General features: G+C 35.8%; 1 protein-coding gene across 4 annotated transcripts in view; it reads right to left on the bottom strand.

Moving 5' to 3' along the window:
* Positions 1-432: 432 nt before the first annotated feature.
* The window catches only part of LOC124994603 (UDP-glucuronosyltransferase 2B20-like), a 41,145-nt gene continuing 19,874 nt past the window's right edge, over positions 433-21,703 (bottom strand). For all 4 annotated transcript variants that reach the window (XM_047566716.1, XM_047566713.1, XM_047566714.1 and 1 more), the window contains exons 3-6: positions 8,344-8,475; positions 7,076-7,163; positions 6,037-6,256; positions 433-3,213 (exon numbers count right to left, since the gene is read on the bottom strand). In XM_047566716.1, coding sequence (XP_047422672.1) covers positions 2,934-3,213; positions 6,037-6,256; positions 7,076-7,163; positions 8,344-8,475 — 720 coding nt within the window. In that variant the 3' untranslated portion in view covers positions 433-2,933. The remainder of the gene's footprint in view (positions 3,214-6,036; positions 6,257-7,075; positions 7,164-8,343; positions 8,476-21,703) is intronic.

Genomic DNA, 21,703 nt, shown 5'->3' with positions numbered 1-21,703 from the left:
CATAGGGTAATGGTGTTTGATTCATTCTGTTATTTTTTTCCTTCCCCCACCCCTCCCAGCCCTCTTTTCCCTCTACACAGTCCCTTCTTCCTCCATTCTTCCCTCCCTCCCACTCCCATTATGTGTCTTCATCTGCTTATCAGCAAGATCTCAAAAATCACATCAATCATAAATGTCTTGTTGCTATGATTCAAAATTACAAACTAACATCATAAAATCATCAGCAGAGGAGGAAGTGGGTCAAAACAAACCTTACCTGGGTACAAACTAAAGAACGGTTACTAACATCCACACAATCATTGTTGACATCACTGTTCACATGGTGCATTGTTTAGGAGAAATAGGAATCAAGAGAGAACAATTTTTCTTCAGATAGAATTGTCATTTTGTATTGCTAAACTTGTCATGCTAAGTAACTGAAAATGGGTACAGACGTGGGGTGTTCCCATGGGAGAAGCAATTCCTACATAACATGGAGTATCAAGGTAAAATGGAGTCTGTTTAGTCATTGCCCATATAACCTGGCCTATAACATTTCCAGAGAGTCAAATATGTCAACTCGTCACAATAACTATTAAAAATTGGATGGATTTCTTCACTTTCTAGGTAGTTTCTTATTTGTGTTTAGAAATACTTGTCATTTTTGTATGGTTATCTTGTATCCAATAACATTATGAAGTCTGCTTCATCTGTTGTCTTTTTTCTTACATCCAAAATATTTCTGGTGGAGTGAGTATGGCTTCCTAGTATAAGATCATGCAGAATCAAAACAGTGGTAGTTTGACTCCTTCCTTTCCAATTTGGATGAACATTCTTTCTTTCTTTGGTTAATTGTTTTGGATAGATCTTCAAATAATATATTGAATAAGAGTAGTGAAAATAAGCATCCTTCTCTGGCTCCCAAACTTAAAGGAAAAATTTTGACTTTCCCCTGTTCAATATCATGTTATCTGTATGTCTGGCATATGTGTCTTCAATTTTGTTGAGATATTTTCCTTCCACTCATAACTTGCTGACAGGATTTATTAAAATTTATTGAATTTTAATAAATTACTTCTATTTCCTTTTGTGACTATTGTCATCTTTTATATGCTATTAGTCATTTCACTTTTGTGACTGCCAATCCATTCCATCATTTATTCCCATAATGGTTATTTATATTTTTGTTTGATGATTTGTAATATTTATCACTATTTGACGAATACCTATCTTTTGTTCTACATGTGTGGCATACTAGCTGGATGAAAACTAATTCAGGCTTCATAATTTAATAATATTTTTTAACAGCTGATGGTATTGGCTGTGTTTGTCTTTAATATGTCTAAATTTTTAGATGAGATACATAAAGAATTATTTCAAATTCCTTCCTGTAATTCCTCTAACTTTTAAACATAAGTTTTCCAAGGAGGTGAAAGACCTCTTAAATGAAAACTGTAGAACATTGAAGAAAGTAATTAAAGAAGACCTCAAAAGCTGGAAAGATCTCCCTGTTCATGGATAGGCAGAATTAATATTGTTAAAATGGCCGTATAAACAAAGTGATGTACAAATTCACTGCAATTCACATGAATATACCAGTCATTCTTCACAGAACTAGACAAAACAGTCCTAAATTTCATTTGGAAGAACAAAAGACCCAGAATAGCCAGAGCAATTCTAATCCCAGAAAACAATGCTGGAGGCTTCACAATATATGATTTCAAATTATACCACAGAACCATAGTCACAAAAACTCCTAGAAGAAAATGTAGGGTCAACACTTCAGCATAGAGGCACAGGCAACCACCCTCTCAATAAAATTCCTAAAGTTCAGGAGATCATGCCGAGAGTAAATAAATCATAAGACATCAAATTAAAACACTTCTGCTCAGCAAAGGAAACCATTAGTATTGTGAAGATAGAACTTACAGAATACAAGAAAATCTTTACTAGGTACCTTCTGATAGAGGATTAATAACTAGAATATATAAAGAATTCAAAAACACTTTGCACCAAACAACCAAACTAACAAACTGGAAACTGAATTTAACAGATACTCCTAAAAAGAAGAAATACAAATGGCCAAAAATAATATGAAAAAAATATTCAATATCTTTAACCTCCATGGAAATTCAAATCAAAACTACACTGGGATTTTATCTCATAACAGTAAGAATGGTAGTCATCTAGAATAAAAAGAATAATGAACACTGGAGAGAATGTGGAGAAAAAGGAATGCTTTCACACTGTTGGTGAAATTGTCAACTAGTACAACCAGCATTCTGCTGTAAATAACAATGAGTTAATGAAACCAAATGTTATCTTCAGTAGCTCAACTGTACAGTAGAAAACAGATAGGAATCATTATGTTTGTAATTACACAGACATTCTATTGGGAAGTAACTTAGCTGGAACAAGGCCAACGTCTTTGCAGATGCTTCAGAGAAAAGTGATGCTGAGGCTGGATTTATGGTAAAAGACAGCAGCGACACTGGTGTCTCAAACCCAAAGGGAAGAGTTGGGCTTTTTACTCAATTGTAATCATTGAGTGTTTCTTGAAGGATGTTAAATGCACAAAATTCTGCACCAAAATGAAGTTAAAGCAGGCTGAGGATTTAAGAGACCATATGAGTAATTCCTCACTGTTTATGTCTCAATAAATAATCATAATTAAAGTAGTCATTTTTGTATTATGACTAATAAATTACAATATTTAATTTCTACAGTTTCATATAGTTTAATATTTCCCAACATTTGATTTTTCTTTGGCCTGACATGTTTATACCCCTTAACCAGAAATTAAATCTTTGAAAAAGAAACTTTGAGTTGGTTAGTTCCTTTGTGAAAATTTGCTTTCTCACAGACAGAAGGGTGTCTAGCATTGTAATGTACTCTTGCTGGAGTAAAGTGGAAAAGGCCCACATGTCAGAACTCCCAGCTTGGGGTCTAATAAGTTACTCCCCTTTTTTCTTCTTTCCTGTTTTTGCAAACATCTGACAACAAAATAGACAACATTTAGTGATGATGAATATCACCGTCACCACACAGGCCAGCAGGAACCCAACCACATCTAGAGAGTAGTACTGGAACCAGGAGAGGTCATGGGCAGCAATCCGGAGGTGTTTAGCTCCTTTGTGGCGCATGACAAACTCTATCCAGAAGACAGCTCGGTCCAGAGGCTTCACTGGCTGATCATGGTGAATTCGTGATAATCTCATAGCATTCTCTTTATATCTAAAGGATGATCACAAGACACCAACATTTAAAGCAAGTTAATTGGTCTGACTATTCAAGGATCTGAAATGGTCTTTGAAAGTTTCACAAAACTAGGCATTATGCTCTTTACATTGTCATTTCCATTAGAATTGGGGAAGTTTTTATAGTTAAAGAAATATTTAACTAAAATTAAACACTTTCATGCTTGAAAATGAACTGAAGAAATTGATAGGTCCATTTATAGTAGGTGGATCTTCTATTCTGGAAAATTTGCAAATCAAATATCTCATAGCGGGTTTGTCTCCATAATACATAGAGAATTGTTGCAATGCAAACATTAGAAGACAGATAACCTATTTATCAATGAGTTTAAGAGTTGCAGTAGACATTTCTCCAAAGAATAAATATGTATACCACATAAGCACAATAAAATACGCTCATCATCTTTAATCATAAGATAAATGCAAATCAAGATCCCAAGGAATATCACTTCATAGCCACTAGCATGGCTATAATCAGAAACACAGATGATAGCAAGTTTCAGGCAAAGATATCAAGAAATGGGAACCTTCCTATTTTGCTAGTGGGAATGTAAAATGTTGCCACTAGCTTGGAATACTGATTGGGATTTAGTCATTGACATGGAGTTTATATGTGAAGCAGTAATTCCACCCCTAAACCCTATAGAGAAGAAATGAAAATATATGATCATACAATATACATTATGTAATATACAAATATATTTAATGTATAAGAATGTCATTAATATTTCATATGCTAGTTCATAACTGTCAAAATTAAAAACAACCAAATGTCTGTGATGCAATGATTAGATAAGTAAAATGTATCCATAAAAAATATTCAGCAATGAGCAGAAATCATGTATTTATATATGGTTAATGTGGACAAAATAGAAAACATCATGCTAAGTAAAACAATTCAATTTCAGTCTACTAAAAATTGTATGATTCTATTTGCATAAAATGCCCATAGAAGTTTTATCTAGAGACAGGAATTAGATTAGTGGTTGTGCAGAGGTAAGGGTAAGGGAAATTTATGATAACCTATATGAGGTTTCTATTCCATGACAAATTTTAATTAAATATTCTTTTGATGAGGCATTTTTCACTATGTGAAAATACTTAAAATACTTGATTTTCACAATTTAAACACATAAAATTTATGCCATGGAAACTGTCTTAAATAATCTGTTGAGTTAATATTTATCATTTTATTATTATATTTGTGATGACATATTATTGTAGTTCTTTGTATCTCTTACAATATCCATAATCATGTATGATTAAAAAAAATTCTCAGAAAAAATTATATATGTGGCAAAGTTAAAATAGTTGATGGAATCAATAGAGATAACAAAAAGAAAAATAAATTTTTCCATCAAACTAAGAAGTTTTTGCATGACAAATTAAGAATGAACATTGTAATGATAAAACTTTGAGACTGGAAAGACAATACTTGTAAACTGTTTATCTATGAATAATATCCAGAATACATGAGGAATTCTATAATCTCAAGAGGAAAAAAAAATCATTGCTTGAAAAGGAATAAATGATCTGTATATTCATTTCTCAAGAAACAGAACTGGGCAACAAGTATAAGAAAAGTTCATCCCCATCACTTATCCTGAAGGAAATGCAAATGAGAACATCCACAAGAGATAATCTAACCCTAGTAAGAAGGGCTATAGTCACAAAGACAAAGAATGAAAAATGTTGGTGAGGGTGCAGAGGAAGAGGAATTCCTACAGATGACTGTCAGAATGTGAATTAACACAACTATTGTGGAAAAGAGCATGGAGTTTCCTCAGAAAGCTGAAAATGCAACTCTCCTGGAACTCAAAGTTTCCACCAGCAGGTATAAATTTAAGGAAAAAGCCATCATGATATCAAAATGATACCTGCACCCTCACAAACCTACCTGTTATTGTAGCCCTCTCAATATCACCCAAAATATGAAATCAAGTGTCTTGTTTCTTTTTAGATGATCGATAAAAAAGTGAAATATATTTCCAGGGAATTATTATTCAGCCATAAAAACAGAATAAAATCCTGTCTTTGCAGGAGTGAGGATGCTGAACATCGTGTTAAATAATATAAACTAGGACCCAGGAGAAAAGCATTGTGTGTTCTCCTTCATGCGAAGAATCTACCAAAGTTGATTTCAAGGAAGTAGGTTCAGAATTGTGCTAAGCAAAGCTAGACAAGGTAGGAGGGAGTGGGAATAGAGATGTTGGACAATAGGTAGCAAACTGCAGTAGATAGCAGGAATAAGTACAACTGTTCTGTGCTCAGTCAGGTGACTATAGGGTACAACTCTTCTTATGCATCTTATGAAGAAGCAGAAAAGAGGAGCTGTAAGGTTTGTTACAATACAAATTATAAGAATTGAAAAGACAGAAATGTAAATTAACTTATTTAGCCATTACATATTTTATCCTTGTATCAAATTTTCCCACTATGTATAATAATGTGCACAATATATAAAAAGATTAATAATTTCAGAAATTTGAGGTTTTGAAATATTTGATATTTCTTCAAATTCATTTATCTTTTCTCAGTATTCTTTCATATTACTCAAAAAATTTGTTTACATTTAGCTACACAGAAAATGTTTTTTAGCATCACACTGATAAAGAACAACTAGTCATGCAATTTATCAGGTTGATTTTCAGTTTTAAGAGAACTGATTTAGTAAAAGTATATGTCACGTTGTCTAAATCATTTTAATGTTTGAAATTGGACTAAAAGTAGGAGAAAATCTATTTTCATTGTCAAGGGAATCTATACAAACCCTTAAATTTAAAAAAATTGTTATACTCACGAAGGTTCTTTTATGACTGTATTCAATGCTTTAAGCAAATCAGTACTTGACATTGTGTTAAAATCCAATCTAACAGCTGCTCCCTTGATCTTCATGTGAGAAATACTATCATATTGATCCGCAAATAAAGGAATGCCAACCATAGGGATGCCATGATAGATGGCCTCATAGATGCCATTGGTTCCACCATGAGTTATGAAAGCTTTGGTTTTTGGATGACCTAGGATTAGATCAAATTAAGGCCAACTATCAATTATGTCAGAAATAAGATAAAAAATGCACAATATGAGCCACTGAAGATAAATTATTTTCTAGATAGCAATTATGATAACCATAATACTGCACTGAAATTCAGAGCAAGAAGCACCAAAGTCCATTGGAGAGATAAGTGAAGACTACATGGAAGAATGTGACTTGAAATTGAACGATGAAGAAAGGTTACCATGTGGACAAAAGAAAGAGCACATTATGGACAGTAGCAATTGCATGTGTACTCGTAGGAGGGGAAGTATGGGAATTTGTACTCAATGGAAGAGTGACATCCCTGAGTCTGCTATGCACTGACCAATGCAGCAGGGAGTAGGGTAGCTGTGGTTCTGGAGTCAGAAGTGGGACTGACCTGCACCTCATCATGAAATGCAGTACACTTCATGATGAAGATTTTGTTTTGTTTTGGTCATAGAAAAGGCAGAGAGCATTGTCAAATTGGAAAGAGATCATTTTTTTGTTGTTGTTATCTAAAATAATTCTGTAGTAGGTCAAAAAATAGGTGCAAAGTTACAGAAATAGGAGACAGACAATGCAGAAAGCGAGTAAAAATTCTCTATGAGAGGTAATTACAACTGAAATACTGATAATATATTATGCCATGTGTAATAAAATGCAAACAGTTGTTCTCTATTCCTTTTTAAAGAGAGTAAATATAAAGAACATAGGTAATTAGGGTTTCATTAATTTTCAATACATCTATGTACTACACAACTATTATCTTTCTGAATAACTTTTCTTCATATTTCATGATTCATTCCCCAAGTCTTACCAAGGAGGTCACGTTGGGGAATCCACTTAAACAGTCGAGTGTTGGGTCCTAAGGTATCTGGTTTCTTGCCATCAAATCTCCATAGAACCTGTTAGGGTAAATCAGACCTCTTATTCCTTGAGACAATTCAGAATAAAGCACATTAAAATTCAAAAGAGATTAAGAAATTGCATAGCTAAATGCTTCTCATATGAGAGATAATGAAACAAGAAATGAGAACAAGAGGTAATAATGTGAACAAGTGAAATGTTGATTTAAATATGGAATATTCTTTTCCTGTAAGTATTTTTATATTTAGCAATGTTTGGTATGCAACGTTCAGAGTTCATGGTTGCCAAGTAAATGGTTTATCACTGTGAAATGTATTTAAATATTGATAGTTATTATAATTCTAGGACAATAATCTACATAAAACTTTCTAATGACCTCCCACTTTTATTATCTCTATGAACCTATATTTTACAATTTTTCTAAACCTTTAAATATAATATCACACTTTTTTTTCCTTTTGAGTGATATGATTGGAAGTTTGCTCAGAAATCCCTTCTTAAAATAAATTATTTTATTAGTGTTTGCTCTTGTGAGATCACATTTTTCTAAGGCAGAGAGTCCATGGTAAGGGCTGCTTCCTGTATCCAACCTGACTGAGACATCTTCAATCTTGAGAAATCAGCTGGGCCAGTCACTAAGGCAGGTTGATATTTTTCTTTCTTTAAGTCTAGTTGGTTTGTTATTTACCCTGACTTTCCTTCTCCGAATAGCACCAGCACAGGACAACAAATAAGCCCCTTTCATCATTTAGGAGAAAAATGGAGGGCAAGATTATGTGAGAAGATGACAATATGTGATGCAATTTAACTTTTCAACACCTACTTAGAGTCATCATGCTGGTGCTCATTAAAATTTAACTTCATTAATATCTACATTGTCCTCATGGGTCCTGCATGGAAAAAGAGGACATGGCAGGGCAGAATTTGGTGACTTCTGTGTATCTGTCATACCAATATAATATCAAATTAACACTGAACCTGTTAAATATATTTCTTTCTTAGCAGTGTTAATGTTGAAGTTTTTTTGTGTGTGTGTCAGAAATACCCTCTGCACTATTTTAGCAGCTACCATGTATATTTGGTTTTAAAAGTGAATGCTGAGACAAATTAAAGATATCAAGATTTTACCCCTTGCAAGAAAATTTCTCTTATCAGTCCCATTACAGAGTTCAACAGACCCTTTCCATAGTTCTGTACCACTCAGTCACCTTATCTAACCTTTTGTGGAATCTGGGCAAGGGCTGATGCAATCACATTGGCTCTTTCTTCATTCAAGGTACCAACCAGGGACCCCAGAGAAAACACAACAACACCATTCTCTCCCGAGCTCTGGACAAAGTCTTCCATTTCCTGTGAGGGAAAGAATTTTTACTCCATTACAAATCCACAGCAGAGCAAAGACTACTTTAATGATTGGTTCAACCACATAGGAGGAAAATCAATATTTTGTGGACATACTAGAATAGGGACTCTTTAAGTTCAAATACACAAAACAAAAATATAATTTTAACTCTTTTTGAGGTACATAGTTCAGTGTGCTACATGTATTTAAATCTTAATGTCAAAAATTCCAAAACACTACTTCCTTTGCAAACCAAGAAATTGTATAAATTGAACACAATTCTCTTTTCTCCTGGCTCTGATCCTTGATTATCATACTTCTATTTTGTTTCTCTGAATTTTAGAAATCTAGATACCTAATATCCATGGAAATTTTTGTCTTTTTAGTGGATATTTTAAACAGTATAATATAATTAAGGATCATCTGTGTTGTGGCACAGTGCCACTATTTCCTAAGTTTTATAGGGTAAGTAATGTCACAGGAATGTTAGTTATACAAGATATGTGTATATGAGAGACAGTTTATCTGTAAATCTTTCTTGGATACTTGCTTTGCTTCCAAGACTTCACTTTTGGGAATATTTCTTCTGTGGTCATGCGTGTGCAGGTTCCTCTTTAAAACTTAAGATCACCCAAACTGACTTCCCTGAGACCTCTTCCTTGCCATCACCACTCCCTCCTCTTGCTCTTTTTTACCACCCTCCTAGTTCTCCTCAGCTCCTTCACATTCCTTGATCTGCCCCCTCTCAAGGCCCTACTAGTTCTTTCCCCCACAGCCACCCTTTCCAATTCCATCTTCAGCTTCCAGGTTCCTCCAGTCACTTGTTTTTTTGACTAAAGTGAGAGCTTTCAAGAGATTCAGGATCTCCTACAGGTAATTCCTGGAGATTGAATGGGAAAAATACTTATTGGAAATAAAATTATTTTATCTCACTCCAGTAAGAATGTCAATTATCAAGAATATAAGCAGCAATACATGTTGACAAGGATGTGGGGAAAATGGTACACTCATATGTTGCTTGCTGGTGGTACTGCAAATTGTTGCAACCATTATAAAAAGCAGTATGGAGATTCCTCAGAAAACTTGGAATGGAACCACCATTTGACCCAGCTATCCCACTCCTGGGTTTATATCCAAAGGACTTAAAATCAGCATACTACAGATACAGTCACATCAATGTTCATAGCTGCTCAATTCACAATAGTCAAAGTATGGAATTAACATAGATGCCCTTCAACAGATGAATGGATAAAGAAAAAGTGGCATATATACACAATGGAGTATTACTCAGTTTTAAAGAAAAAATAAAGTTATGACATTTGCTGGTAAATGGATGGAACTGGAGAACATCATGCTAAGTGAAATAAAAAAATCCCAAAAACCAAAGGCCCAATGTTTTCTCTGGCATTTGGATGGTAATTTACAATAGACAGTGGGTATTAGGAAAAAACTGGAGGTACTTTGGATTAGGTAATGGGGAGTGATGGCAAGGGAGAGGATGTGAACATACAAAGAAAAGTAGAATGAATCAGACATTACTGTGCTATGCACATGTGTGATCAGTGTGAAAAATAAGTTATACTGCATTTATGCAGGATGTGTAAAAATGCATTCTAATGGCATGTATAACTAATTAGAGCAAATTAAAAGGAGAGAAAAAAAGAAATAAAATGAATATGTTGTCCACTCAGGTATACTTAGAAGACATTTAGAGCACCATAAGATATCTATCTCCTCAGCCTATTCAGTCTCCATAAGATAGGCCTTCTATGTGAAGAGAAAAGAAATATTATAAGCATTCTTCACAAACATTATTTCAAATAAGCTTTATTCCATATTGTGCAGGTCATTTCAAATTGTTGCAATTTTATTAAAATCATAGTTGAATCATTGGATTTTGTTGCCTGATTTATGGTTAAAATTTTAGAATGCTGGCCATACGTTCTGTGATGGGTGTCTGTTCATGTTTACGCAGTATATTTATTTATGTAAGTAAATATGTGTTTTATCTGTATTTTAAAGATAAAGGTGGTAGTCTTTATTTATAAAATTCCTTAGCAGATTTCTTATTGACATTGACTTAGAATTAAATCAGCACACGTAGAAACTACATCTAACCAAACCTCTAGAATATAGAGAAAAAAAGAAGGACCCAAACAGTTTTCATGTTCACATGACTTGAATAAATCTTTGGTTAAAAAAAAAATTACTTTGACATCAACTTAATGAAAACAAATCTGTATTTCTGAACAATAAGTATTAAGTTTTTATGAGTTTATATTTTTATTCAGTATATATTAACCAGTAACATAGGGTTAACAAGGAAATACCTTGAGATGATATCTAGTTTCACTGGTATCATAGTATATATTTCAAAAAAGTATGTTTGAATATCTTTGTCTTAACTTAGTAACTTGATATATACTGTTATGTCATATATATTAATTAGATATCTACCCCATTTCAAATGAAAATTAACCATTGAATAAGTAAAGAATGAAACTATCTATTTGTGTAATTTTGACGTGGGACTTTAACTTAGTGCACTTAGTTTTATTGATAAACACAAGAAATTGTTATATGACAAAATAACCATAGATACACAAGCTATTTCATATCAGTTACAGAAAACTTAAACTATCTGCAGGACTTCAAGAAGAAAGGAATTTACCCAAATCCGAAGATATTAAAGGTGAAGTCTGACTCCTGACTTGGCTTCCCAGCCTAGAAAGGATATTAGAATTCTCATCTGCTACTCCTAGCAAAAAGATTCAGCAAGGCATACTCACAAAGCTCTGTGTAGTAAATTTCCATTCTTTCTGTACTGATGTAGATGATCCTATGAATTCAACAAGGTGAGACGTATTGTGCCAAGAATAACCTTACGTAGTTCATCACTGATCAGAAATGAGGTTAAGAGATTATAGGTAAATTTTGTTACAATGGAAAGTTAAAACACATCCCTTTGTGTTACCTTATCCTGTAAATTGGACTGGTTCATGACTCCTTCCTCAATGAAATTTTAAATCTAGTTTCCTTCATTATGTGTCTACAACTCAACAAACAAAACTGTCCATATTTGTTCCTGTCCTCTTGACTTGGTCCATAGAGAACACTATCCTGGCTTCCCAGACACATATTTGGCTCTCTGAAGAATTCCCTCCTGCTGAAGCTGTGGTGATGCCTATTCTGTGCTGTGGTAAATAACTGTGATTGTGATGATGATGTCTGTACCATCACCAGAGTCAAAATTGTGATTGTCAAATTTCAAACATAGTCATTGCAGATCATGTGCCAAATATTTTTTTTGGAAAAGTGGAGTATGAGGTCCAGTCCAGTGCTGCCAGGCGAGAATTTTGCTCTAGGGAGGCAGGCCCAGAGACCCAGGCCCAGCCCAGCACCACTGTGCAAGACTTCCATGCCCTGCAGTCCTTACCTAAATAACCAGGCCCAGGCGGCCCAGCCCCAGCCCACGGTTTAGTGCCTGTGTTGTGGTTGACCATCTGTCAACACGTGGAAGTGCCTCTGCCCACTAGCAAGGATTGTACCCCACCTGGAGGCCACCATCCCTAGAAGGGCAGCAACCTTCTTGGGTCACTGCATTATCAAGTTCCTCCCAGATATCAGGCTACTGAAGACACAGAAGTTTGTAATGTATAGTTTTATTGTAGATTTTTTTATTAGTAGTAATATTGTGATTATTCCTATTATACCTATTATTATTTCTATTTCTCTTTACTTTTATTGATATTTTTCTCATCCTCTCTATTTTTCTCTTATCTATCTGTCTCCTTGGAGATTCTTTCTCCCTTTTCGCATATTAACAACCAATTTATTTTAATTCCACTTTCACTCCTCCTATGACATAGTACCTCTATAGATGCACTTCTTATCTCATTAACTGTTATACCCTACACCCCTCCCCATCCTTGATCCACCTTTACAAATTATGGTAAATTGTGGTCTTTATTCCAAACCTATTGGCTAAGCTGTAGATAATAATTGAATTCATAATCTCTGTTTATTAAGTGATATTATGGTTAATATCTTAAAAGGGACTCTTTGAGTTAAGGATGCATATTATTTGTATGGTGTGCTGCTAATATTGATCTCTCACTTCAAGGTGAGGTATTGGAACCTGCAGGGACACTATAAGTCTATAGGGGGAAAATTGCAATACCTCAGATTTGCACTTCTAGAGGGGAAGATATATGAACAATATGAGAAAACAAGGGAAGAAAGTGTCACAAACAAATCTAGATGCTACATCAATAAAATCCTATGACAGCATGGCAGAAGAAATGTCAGAAAGGGTGTTCAGAATGTACATAATTAAATGATCAGAGAAGCAAACAATGAGATAAGAGAGCAAATTCAGGCATTGAATGATTGCACCAATTAACGGTTAAAAGAGTAAAATGCAGGAAGCAAAAGATCATTTCAATAAAGATATATAGATTCTGATAAAAGAAAAAAAAATTAAACAGAAAAACTTGAAATGAAGAAAACAATAAACCAAATTAGAAACTTCATAGAAAGCATAACCAATAGGCTAGAACACCTGGAAGACAGACTCTCAGACACTGAAGACAAAATATTTAATCTTGAAAACAAAGTTGACCAAACAGAGAAGATGGTAAGAAATCATGAACAGAAATGCCAAGAATTATGGGATATCATGAAAAGAACAAATTTAAGAATTATTGGCATTGAGGAAGGCACAGAGATACAAACCAAAGAAATGAACAACAAATTCAATGAAATAATATCAGAAAATTTCCCAAACCTAAAGAAAGGAATGGAAAATCAAATACAAGAGGCTACAGGACACCAAAAGTACAAAATTAAAACAGATCCACACCAAGTCACATTATAATGAAAGTATACAAAATAAAGATAGAATTTTAAAGGCTGTGAGAGAAAAAAATCAAATTATATTCAGGGGAAACCATTACAGATATCAGCAGATTTCTCAACCCAGACCCTAAAAACTAGAAGGGCCTGGAACAGCATTTTTCAAGCTCTGAAGGAAAATGGATGCCAACCAAGAATCTTATATCCAGTAAAACTTACCTTCAGATTTGATGATGAAATAAAATCCTCCCATGATAAACAAGAGCTAAAAGAATTTAGAAATAGAAAGCCAGAACTGCAGAACATTCTCAGCAAAATATTCCATGAGGAAGAAATGAAAAAAAATGATGCAAATCAGCATAGGGAGGAAATACCCTAAAGAAGTAGCAAAATAAAAGGGAAACCAAGTCAAGTTATAAACCAAAATAAACCAAAATGACCGGGATACAAATCATATCTCAATAATAACCCTGAATGTTAATGGCCTAAAGTCATCAATCAAAAGACATAGACTGGCAGATTGGATTAAAAAGAAAGACCTAACAATATGCCTTCAAGAAACTCATCTTACAGAAAAAGAAATCAACAGACTAAGGTGAAAGGATGGGAAAAAACATACCATGCACATGGACTCAGTAAAAAAGCAGGGATATCCATCCTCATATTATATAAAGCAGACCTCAAGCCAAAATTAGAAGGGATAAAGAAGGACATTTCATACTGCTTAAGGGAACCATAAATCAGCAACACATAACAATCATAAATATTTATGCCCTGAACAATGGCTCATTCATGTACGTCAAACAAATTCCTCTCAATTCCAGGAACCAAATAGACCACAAAACAATAGTACTAGGTGACTTTAACACACACCTCTCTCACAATTGGACAGATTTTCCAAGCAAAAATTGAAAACAGCCATAGATCTCAATAATACAATTGATAATTTAGACTTAACAGACATATGTAGAACATTTCATCCATCAATGAGCAAATATACTTTCTTCTCAGAAGCACATGGATCCTTCTCTAAAATATATCATATGTTATGCCACAAAACTACTCTTAGCAAATACAAAAAGATAGAGATACTACCTTGTATTCTATCAGGTCATAATGGAATGAAATTAGAAATCAATGAAAAAATAAAAACACAAACTACTCCAACACCTGGAGATTAAATAATATGCTACTGAATGATGCATGGATGACAGAATACTTGAGGTGGGAAATAAAAAAAAAATGTCTAAAGGTAAATGAAAACAAAGATACAACATGTCAAAATCTCTGGGACACTATGAAAGCAGTACTAAGAAGAAAATTCATTGCATGGAATGCATTCAATAAAAGAAGGAAAAATCACCAAATAAAAGACCTAACTTAACAGCTCAAACCCTAGAAAAAGAAGAATAGTTCAACACTGAAAGTAGTAGAAAACAGGAAATAGCTAAAATCAGAGCTAAAATCAATGAAATTGAAACAAAAGAAATAATCAAAAAAATTGACAAAAAAAGTTGATTCTTTGAAAAAGTAAACAAAATTAATAAACCCTTAGCCACACTAACAAAGAGAAGGAAAGAGAAAACTCAAATGACTAAAATTAGGGATGAAAGAGGAAATATCATGACAGACACTGTTGAAATACAAAACATAATTAGATGCTATTTTGAAAATCTATACTCCAACAAAATAGAAAAATTGGAAGACATCAACAGGTTTCTAGAGACATATGATCCACCCAAACTTGAATCAGGAAGGACATACACAATTTAAATAGATCAATTTCAAGTAATGAAATAGACAAAGTCACTAAAAGCCTACCAACAAAGAAAAGTCCAGGACCAGATGGCTTCTCAGTCGAGTTCTACAAGACTTTCAAAGAAGAGCTCATTCCAATACTCCTCAAAGTATTCCATGAAATAGAAGTGGAGTGGACCCTTCCAAACTCATTTTATAAAGCTAATATCACCTTGATACCAAAAGCAGACAAAGACACATCAAGGAAAGAAAATTTCAGACCAATATCCTTAATGAATATAGATGCAAAAATTCTTAACAAAATTTTAGCAAATTACATACAAAAACATATTAAAACTATACTGCACCATGATCCAGTGTGTTTCATCCCAGGAATGCAAGGTTGGTTCAACATCCAGAAATCAATAAATGTAATTTACCACATCAGTAGACTTAAAGTTAAGAAATCACATGATTATTTCAACAGATGCAGAAAAAGCATTTGATAAAATACAGCACCCCTTCATGCTCAAAACACTAGGAAAAATAGGGTTAGTAGGAACCTTCCTCAACATGTTAAAGGCTATCTCTGCTAAGCCCATGGTCAACATCATTCTAAATGGAGAAATACTGAAAGTTTTCCCCCTAAAAACTGGAACAAGGCAGGGATGCCCTCTTTCACCACCTCTATTCACCATTGTCCTTGAAACTCTAGCCAGAGCAATTAGACAGACGAACAAAATTAAATGAATACAAATAGGAAAATAAGAATTCAAACTATCAATATTTGCCAATGACATGATCCTATATTTGGAGGAACTGAAAAATTCCATCAGAAAACTTCTAGAACTCATAAATGAATTCAGTAAAGTAGCAGAATATAAAAATCAATGCTCGAGTTTCAAGATGGCGGCCTAGAGGGCGGCTGCATTTCACGTTGCTGCAGGACGCAGGATTCAAAAGAGGAGATAGTGAGAGACTTGGGACCAACTCAAAGCCGCTGGGTGAGTCTCTCCCGTTGGGGAGGTGTCCCGGATGGGGCGGTAGCCCCGGAAGGCAGTGAATTTGTGAAGTGGAGTTGCTCGGCGAGACGCCCCTCCCCCCGCTGGAGCGGTAAACACGGACAACTGCGATCATCGTAGAGGAGGCGGCTCAGCACAGCGCTTGGACTTGGAGCAACCACTGGGGCTCCGGGCGGCTGCCTGAGGAGGAGCTGCGTGGTGAGCTGTTTAGACTCAGAGTAATTGCTTCTGAACACCGGGGGGTTGCCCGGAGGAAGAGGAGAAGCGCGGCGGGTCGCTTGGTCTAGGAGTGACTGCATCAGAGCCACAGGCGGTTGCCAGAGGAGGAGCTGCGTGGCGAGATGTTTGGACTCAGAGCGAGCGCTCCTGAACACCGGGGGGTTGCCCGGAGGAAGAGGAGAAGTGCGGTGGGTCGCTTGGTCTAGGAGTGACTGCATCAGAGCCTCAGGCGGTTGCCAGAGGAGGAGGCAAGTGGTGAGTTGATTGCACTCAAAGCGACCGCTCCTGAACACCGGTGGCCTGCCTGGAGGAGGAGCGCGGGGGTCACTTGGTCTCGGAGCCACTGCCCCTGAACACCCGGGGGGCTACCCCGAGGGGGAGGAGGAGGAACAGGGCGGGTCACTTGGGCTTGGAGTGACTGCCTAGGGCTACAGGAGGTTGGCGGGAGGAGGAGACGCTAAGTGAGTTGCTTGGACTCCTAGTGACTGCATGGGAAACCGGGCTGCTGTCCGGCGGAGGAGGTGTGTGGTGGGTCTCTGGGTATCGGAGCTATTGTACAGGGCTCCAGGTGGCGGCTCAGAGGAGGGGCCACATAGCCAGGCGATTAGGTGCAGAGTAGGGTCCCAGGAGCTAGGTGGCTTCTTGCTGGAAGAGCCGCACAGAGACACGCCTAGGGGCGGAGCAAAGTTTCCAGGACTGCAGGCAGATTATCTGGGAGAGGCAGCCTAAGGAGACTCGCCTGCAGAGGGTGAGGCTCCCAGGCCCAGGAGGTAGGTCCGGGCCCCTGGGAACGTTGCAGAGGAAGACAGCCCAGCCCAGGCAGTAGCTGTAGATTGAGGGGAACCTCTAGGAGGGGAACTGACCAAAAAGACGTTCCCACCGAATGAGTCTTCCCTACCGGGAGAGGTTTTCCCACAGGGATGGTTAAACCAGAGTCACAGGCACAAATAGTCCTTGCCTCAGTCCGCAGCCTAGTTCCCCGTTGGATGACCATTGGTCAACAAGTGGAGACACCTCTGCCCACTAGCAGGGAATATACGCCACCTGAGGTTCACCACCCTAGAGAGGCAGCTTCTTCATAGAGCTCCGCATTATCAACTTCCTCCAAGACTTCAGGCTACTGAAGAATAAGAGGGGATATACTAGCAATCTTCAGGGATATTATAAGTCGATAGAGGAAATCTGCAATATCTTAATGACCCACTGATTCCTGAACAATATGAGAAAACAAGGGAAGAAAATGCCCCAAACAAATCTAGATGTTACATCAATAGAATCCAACGACAGCATGGCAGAAGAAATGACAGAAAGGGAGTTCAGAATGTACATAATTAAAATAATTAGGGAAGCAAACGATGAGATGAAAGAGCAAATGCAGGCATTGAATGATGAGATGAAAGAGCAAATGCAGGCATTGAATGATCGCACCAATCGACAGTTAACAGAGCAAATTCAGGAAGCAAAAGATCATTTCAATAAAGAGTTAGATATACTGAAATAAAACCAAACAGAAATCCTTGAAATGAAGGAAACAATAAACCAAATTAAGAACTCCATAGAAAGCATAACCAATAGGATAGAACACCTGGAAGACAGAACCTCAGATATTGAAGACAAAATATTTAACCTCGAAAACAAAGTTGAACAAACAGAGAAGATGGTAAAAAATCATGAACAGAATCTGCAAGAACTATGGGATATCATGAAAAGGCCAAATTTGAGAATTATTGGGATTGAGGAAGGCTTAGAGAAACAAACCAAAGGAATGAACAATCTATTCAATGAAATAATATCAGAAAATTTCCCAAATCTGAAGAATGAAATGGAAAATCAAGTCCAAGAGGCTTATAGGACTCCAAATACACAAAATTACAACAGACCCACACCAAGGCACATTATAATGAAAATACCTAACATACAAAATAAAGACATTATTTTAAAGGCTGTGAGAGAAAAGAACCAAATTACATTCAGGGGGAAACCAATACAGATATCAGCAGATTTTTCAATCCAGACCCTAAAAGCTAGAAGGGCCTGGAACAACATTTTTCAAGCGCCGAAAGAAAATGGATGCCAACCAAGAATCTTATACCCAGCAAAGCTTACCTTCAAATTTGACGATGAAATAAAATCTTTCCATGATAAACAAAAGCTAAAAGAATTTACAAAAAGAAAGCCAGCATTACAGAACATTCTCGGCAAAATATTTCATGAGGAAAAAATAAAAAACAAAGAAGCAAATCAGCAAAGGGAGGAATTATCCTAAAGGAACTGTCAAATAAAGGAGGAACCAAGATGTGTCAAAAAATAAATAAATAAATAAATAAAATTTTAAATATGAACTAAATGACCGGGAATACAAATCATATCTCAATAATAACCCTGAATGTTAATGGCCTGAATTCATCAATCAAAAGACATAGACTGGCGGATTGGATTAAAAAGAAAGATCCAACAATATGTTGCCTGCAAGAGACTCACCTCATAGAAAGAGATACCCATAGATTAAAGGTGAAAGGATGGGGAAAAACATACCATGCACATGGACTCAGCAAAAAAGCTGGAGTATCCATCCTCATTTCAGATAATGTGGACTTCAAGCCAATGTCAGTCAGAAGGGATAAGGAAGGACATTTCATACTGCTTAAGGGAAGCATAAATCAGCAAGATATAACAATCATAAACATCTATGCCCCAAACAGTGGCTCATCCATGTATGTTAAACAAATCCTTCTCAATTTTAGAAACCAAATAGACCATAACACAATAATACTAGGTGATTTTAACACACCTCTTTCACCACTGGACAGATCTTCCAAACAAAAATTGAACAAAGAAACCATAGATCTCAATAACACAATCAATAATTTAGACTTAACAGACATTTATAGAATATACCATCCAACCAAGAGCGAATACACTTTCTTCTCAGCAGCACATGGATCCTTCTCTAAAATAGACCATATATTATGCCACTAAGCTAATGTCAGCGAATACAAGAAGATAGAGACACTACCTTGTATTCTATCAGATCATAATGGATTGAAGTTAGAAATAAATGAAAGAGTAAAAAACAGAAACTACTCCAACACCTGGAGATTAAACAATATGCTATTATATGATGAATGGATAACAGAAGATATTAGTAAGGAAATTAAAAAATTCTTAGAGGTAAACGAGAACAAAGAAACATCATATCAAAATCTCTGGGACACTATGAAAGCAGTACTTAGAGGAAGATTTATTTCATGGAGCGCATTTAATAAAAGAAGTAAAACTCAAAAAATAAACGACCTAACACTACAGCTCAAAGCCCTAGAAAAAGAAGAACAGACCAACACCAAAAGTAGTAGAAGACAGGAAATAGTCAAACTCAGAGCTGAAATCAACGAAATTGAAACAAAAGAAACAATACAAAAAATTGACAAAATAAATAGTTGGTTCTTCGAAAAAAATAAACAAAATTGATAAACCTTTAGTCACACTAACAAAGAGAAGACGAGAGAAACCCAAATCACTAAAATTCGGAATGAACAAGGAAATATCACAACAGACACGACTGAAATACAAAACATAATTAGAAGCTATTTTGAAAATCTATACTCCAACAAAATAGAAAATTTCGAAGACATCAACAGGTTTCTAGAGACATATGAATTGCCTAAACTAAACCAGGAGGACATACACAATTTAAATAGACCAATTTCAAGTAATGAAATAGAAGAAGTCATCAAAAGCCTACCAACAAAGAAAAGTCCAGGACCAGATGGGTTCTCAGCCGAGTTCTACAAAACTTTTAAAGAAGAGCTCATTCCAATACTTCTCAAAGTATTCCATAAAATAGAAGAGGAGGGAACCCTCCCAAACTCATTCTATGAAGCCAATATTACCCTGATACCTAAACCAGACAGACACATCGAGGAAAGAAAATTTCAGACCAATATCCTTAATGAACATCGACGCAAAAATTCTCAACAAAATTTTAGCAAATCGCATACAAAAACATATTAAAAAGATAGTGCACCATGATCAAGTGGGTTTCATCCCAGGGATGCAAGGTTGGTTCAACATCAGGAAATCAATAAATGTCATTCACCATATCAATAGACTTAAAGTCAAGAATCACATGATTATTTCAATAGATGCAGAAAAAGCATTTGATAAAATACAGCATCCCTTCATGCTCAAAACACTAGAAAAAATAGGGATAGTGGGAACATTCCTTAACATTGTAAAGGCCATCTACGCTAAGCCCATGGCTAATATCATTCTAAATGGTGAAAAACTGAAAGCATTCCCCCTAAAAACTGGAACAAGGCAGGGATGCCCTCTTTAACCACTTCTCTTCAATATCGTCCTTGAAACTCTAGCCAGAGCAATTAGACAGACCAAAGAAATTAAAGGGATACGAATAGGAAAAGAAGAACTCAAACTATCCCTATTTGCTGATGATATGATTGTATACTTAGAGGAACCAGGAAATTCCACCAGAAAACTTTTAGATCTCATTAGTGAATTCAGTAAAGTAGCGGGATATAAGATCAATGCACATAAATCTAAGGCATTTCTATACATAAGCGATGAATCTTCAGAAAGAGAAATTAGGAAAACTACCCCATTCACAATAGCTTCTAAAAAAATAAAATACTTGGGAATCAATCTCACAAAAGAGGTGAAAGATCTCTACAATGAGAACTACAGAACACTAAAGAAAGAAATTAAAGAAAACCTTAGAAGATGGAAAGATCTCCCATGTTCCTGGATAGGCAGAATTAATATTGTCAAAATGGCCATACTACCAAAAGTGCTATACAGATTTAATGCAATTCCAATTAAAATCCCAATGATGTACCTTACAGAAATAGAGCAAGAAATTATGAAATTCATCTGGAAGAATAAAAAACCCAGAAGAGCTAAAGCAATCCTTGGCAGAAAGAGTGAAGCAGGGGGTATCGCAATACCAGATCTTCAACTCTACTACAAAGCAATAGTAACAAAAACGGCATGGTATTGGTACCAAAATAGAAAGGTGGATCAATGGTACAGAATAGAGGACACGGACACAAACCCAAATAAATACAATTTTCTCATACTAGACAAAGGGGCCAAAAATATGCAATGGAGAAAACATAGCCTCTTTAACAAATGGTGCTGGGAGAATTGGAAATCCATATGCAACAGAATGAAACTAAACCCATATCTCTCACCATGCACGAAAATAAACTCAAAATGGATTAAGGATCTCGGAATCAGACCAGAGACCTTGCATCTTATAGAAGAAAAAGTAGGTCCAGAGCTTCAACATGTCGGCTTAGGACCAGACTTCCTCAACAGGACTCCAATAGCACAATAAATAAAAGCAAGAATTAATAACTGGGATAGATTCAAACTAAAAAGCTTTCTC

Source organism: Sciurus carolinensis, chromosome 10 (assembly GCF_902686445.1).
Source record: "Sciurus carolinensis chromosome 10, mSciCar1.2, whole genome shotgun sequence".
In the NCBI taxonomy this organism is placed as follows: domain Eukaryota; kingdom Metazoa; phylum Chordata; class Mammalia; order Rodentia; family Sciuridae; genus Sciurus; species Sciurus carolinensis.
Note: the sequence above shows the minus strand (reverse complement) of the source record. Positions and strands in the feature narration are given on the sequence as shown.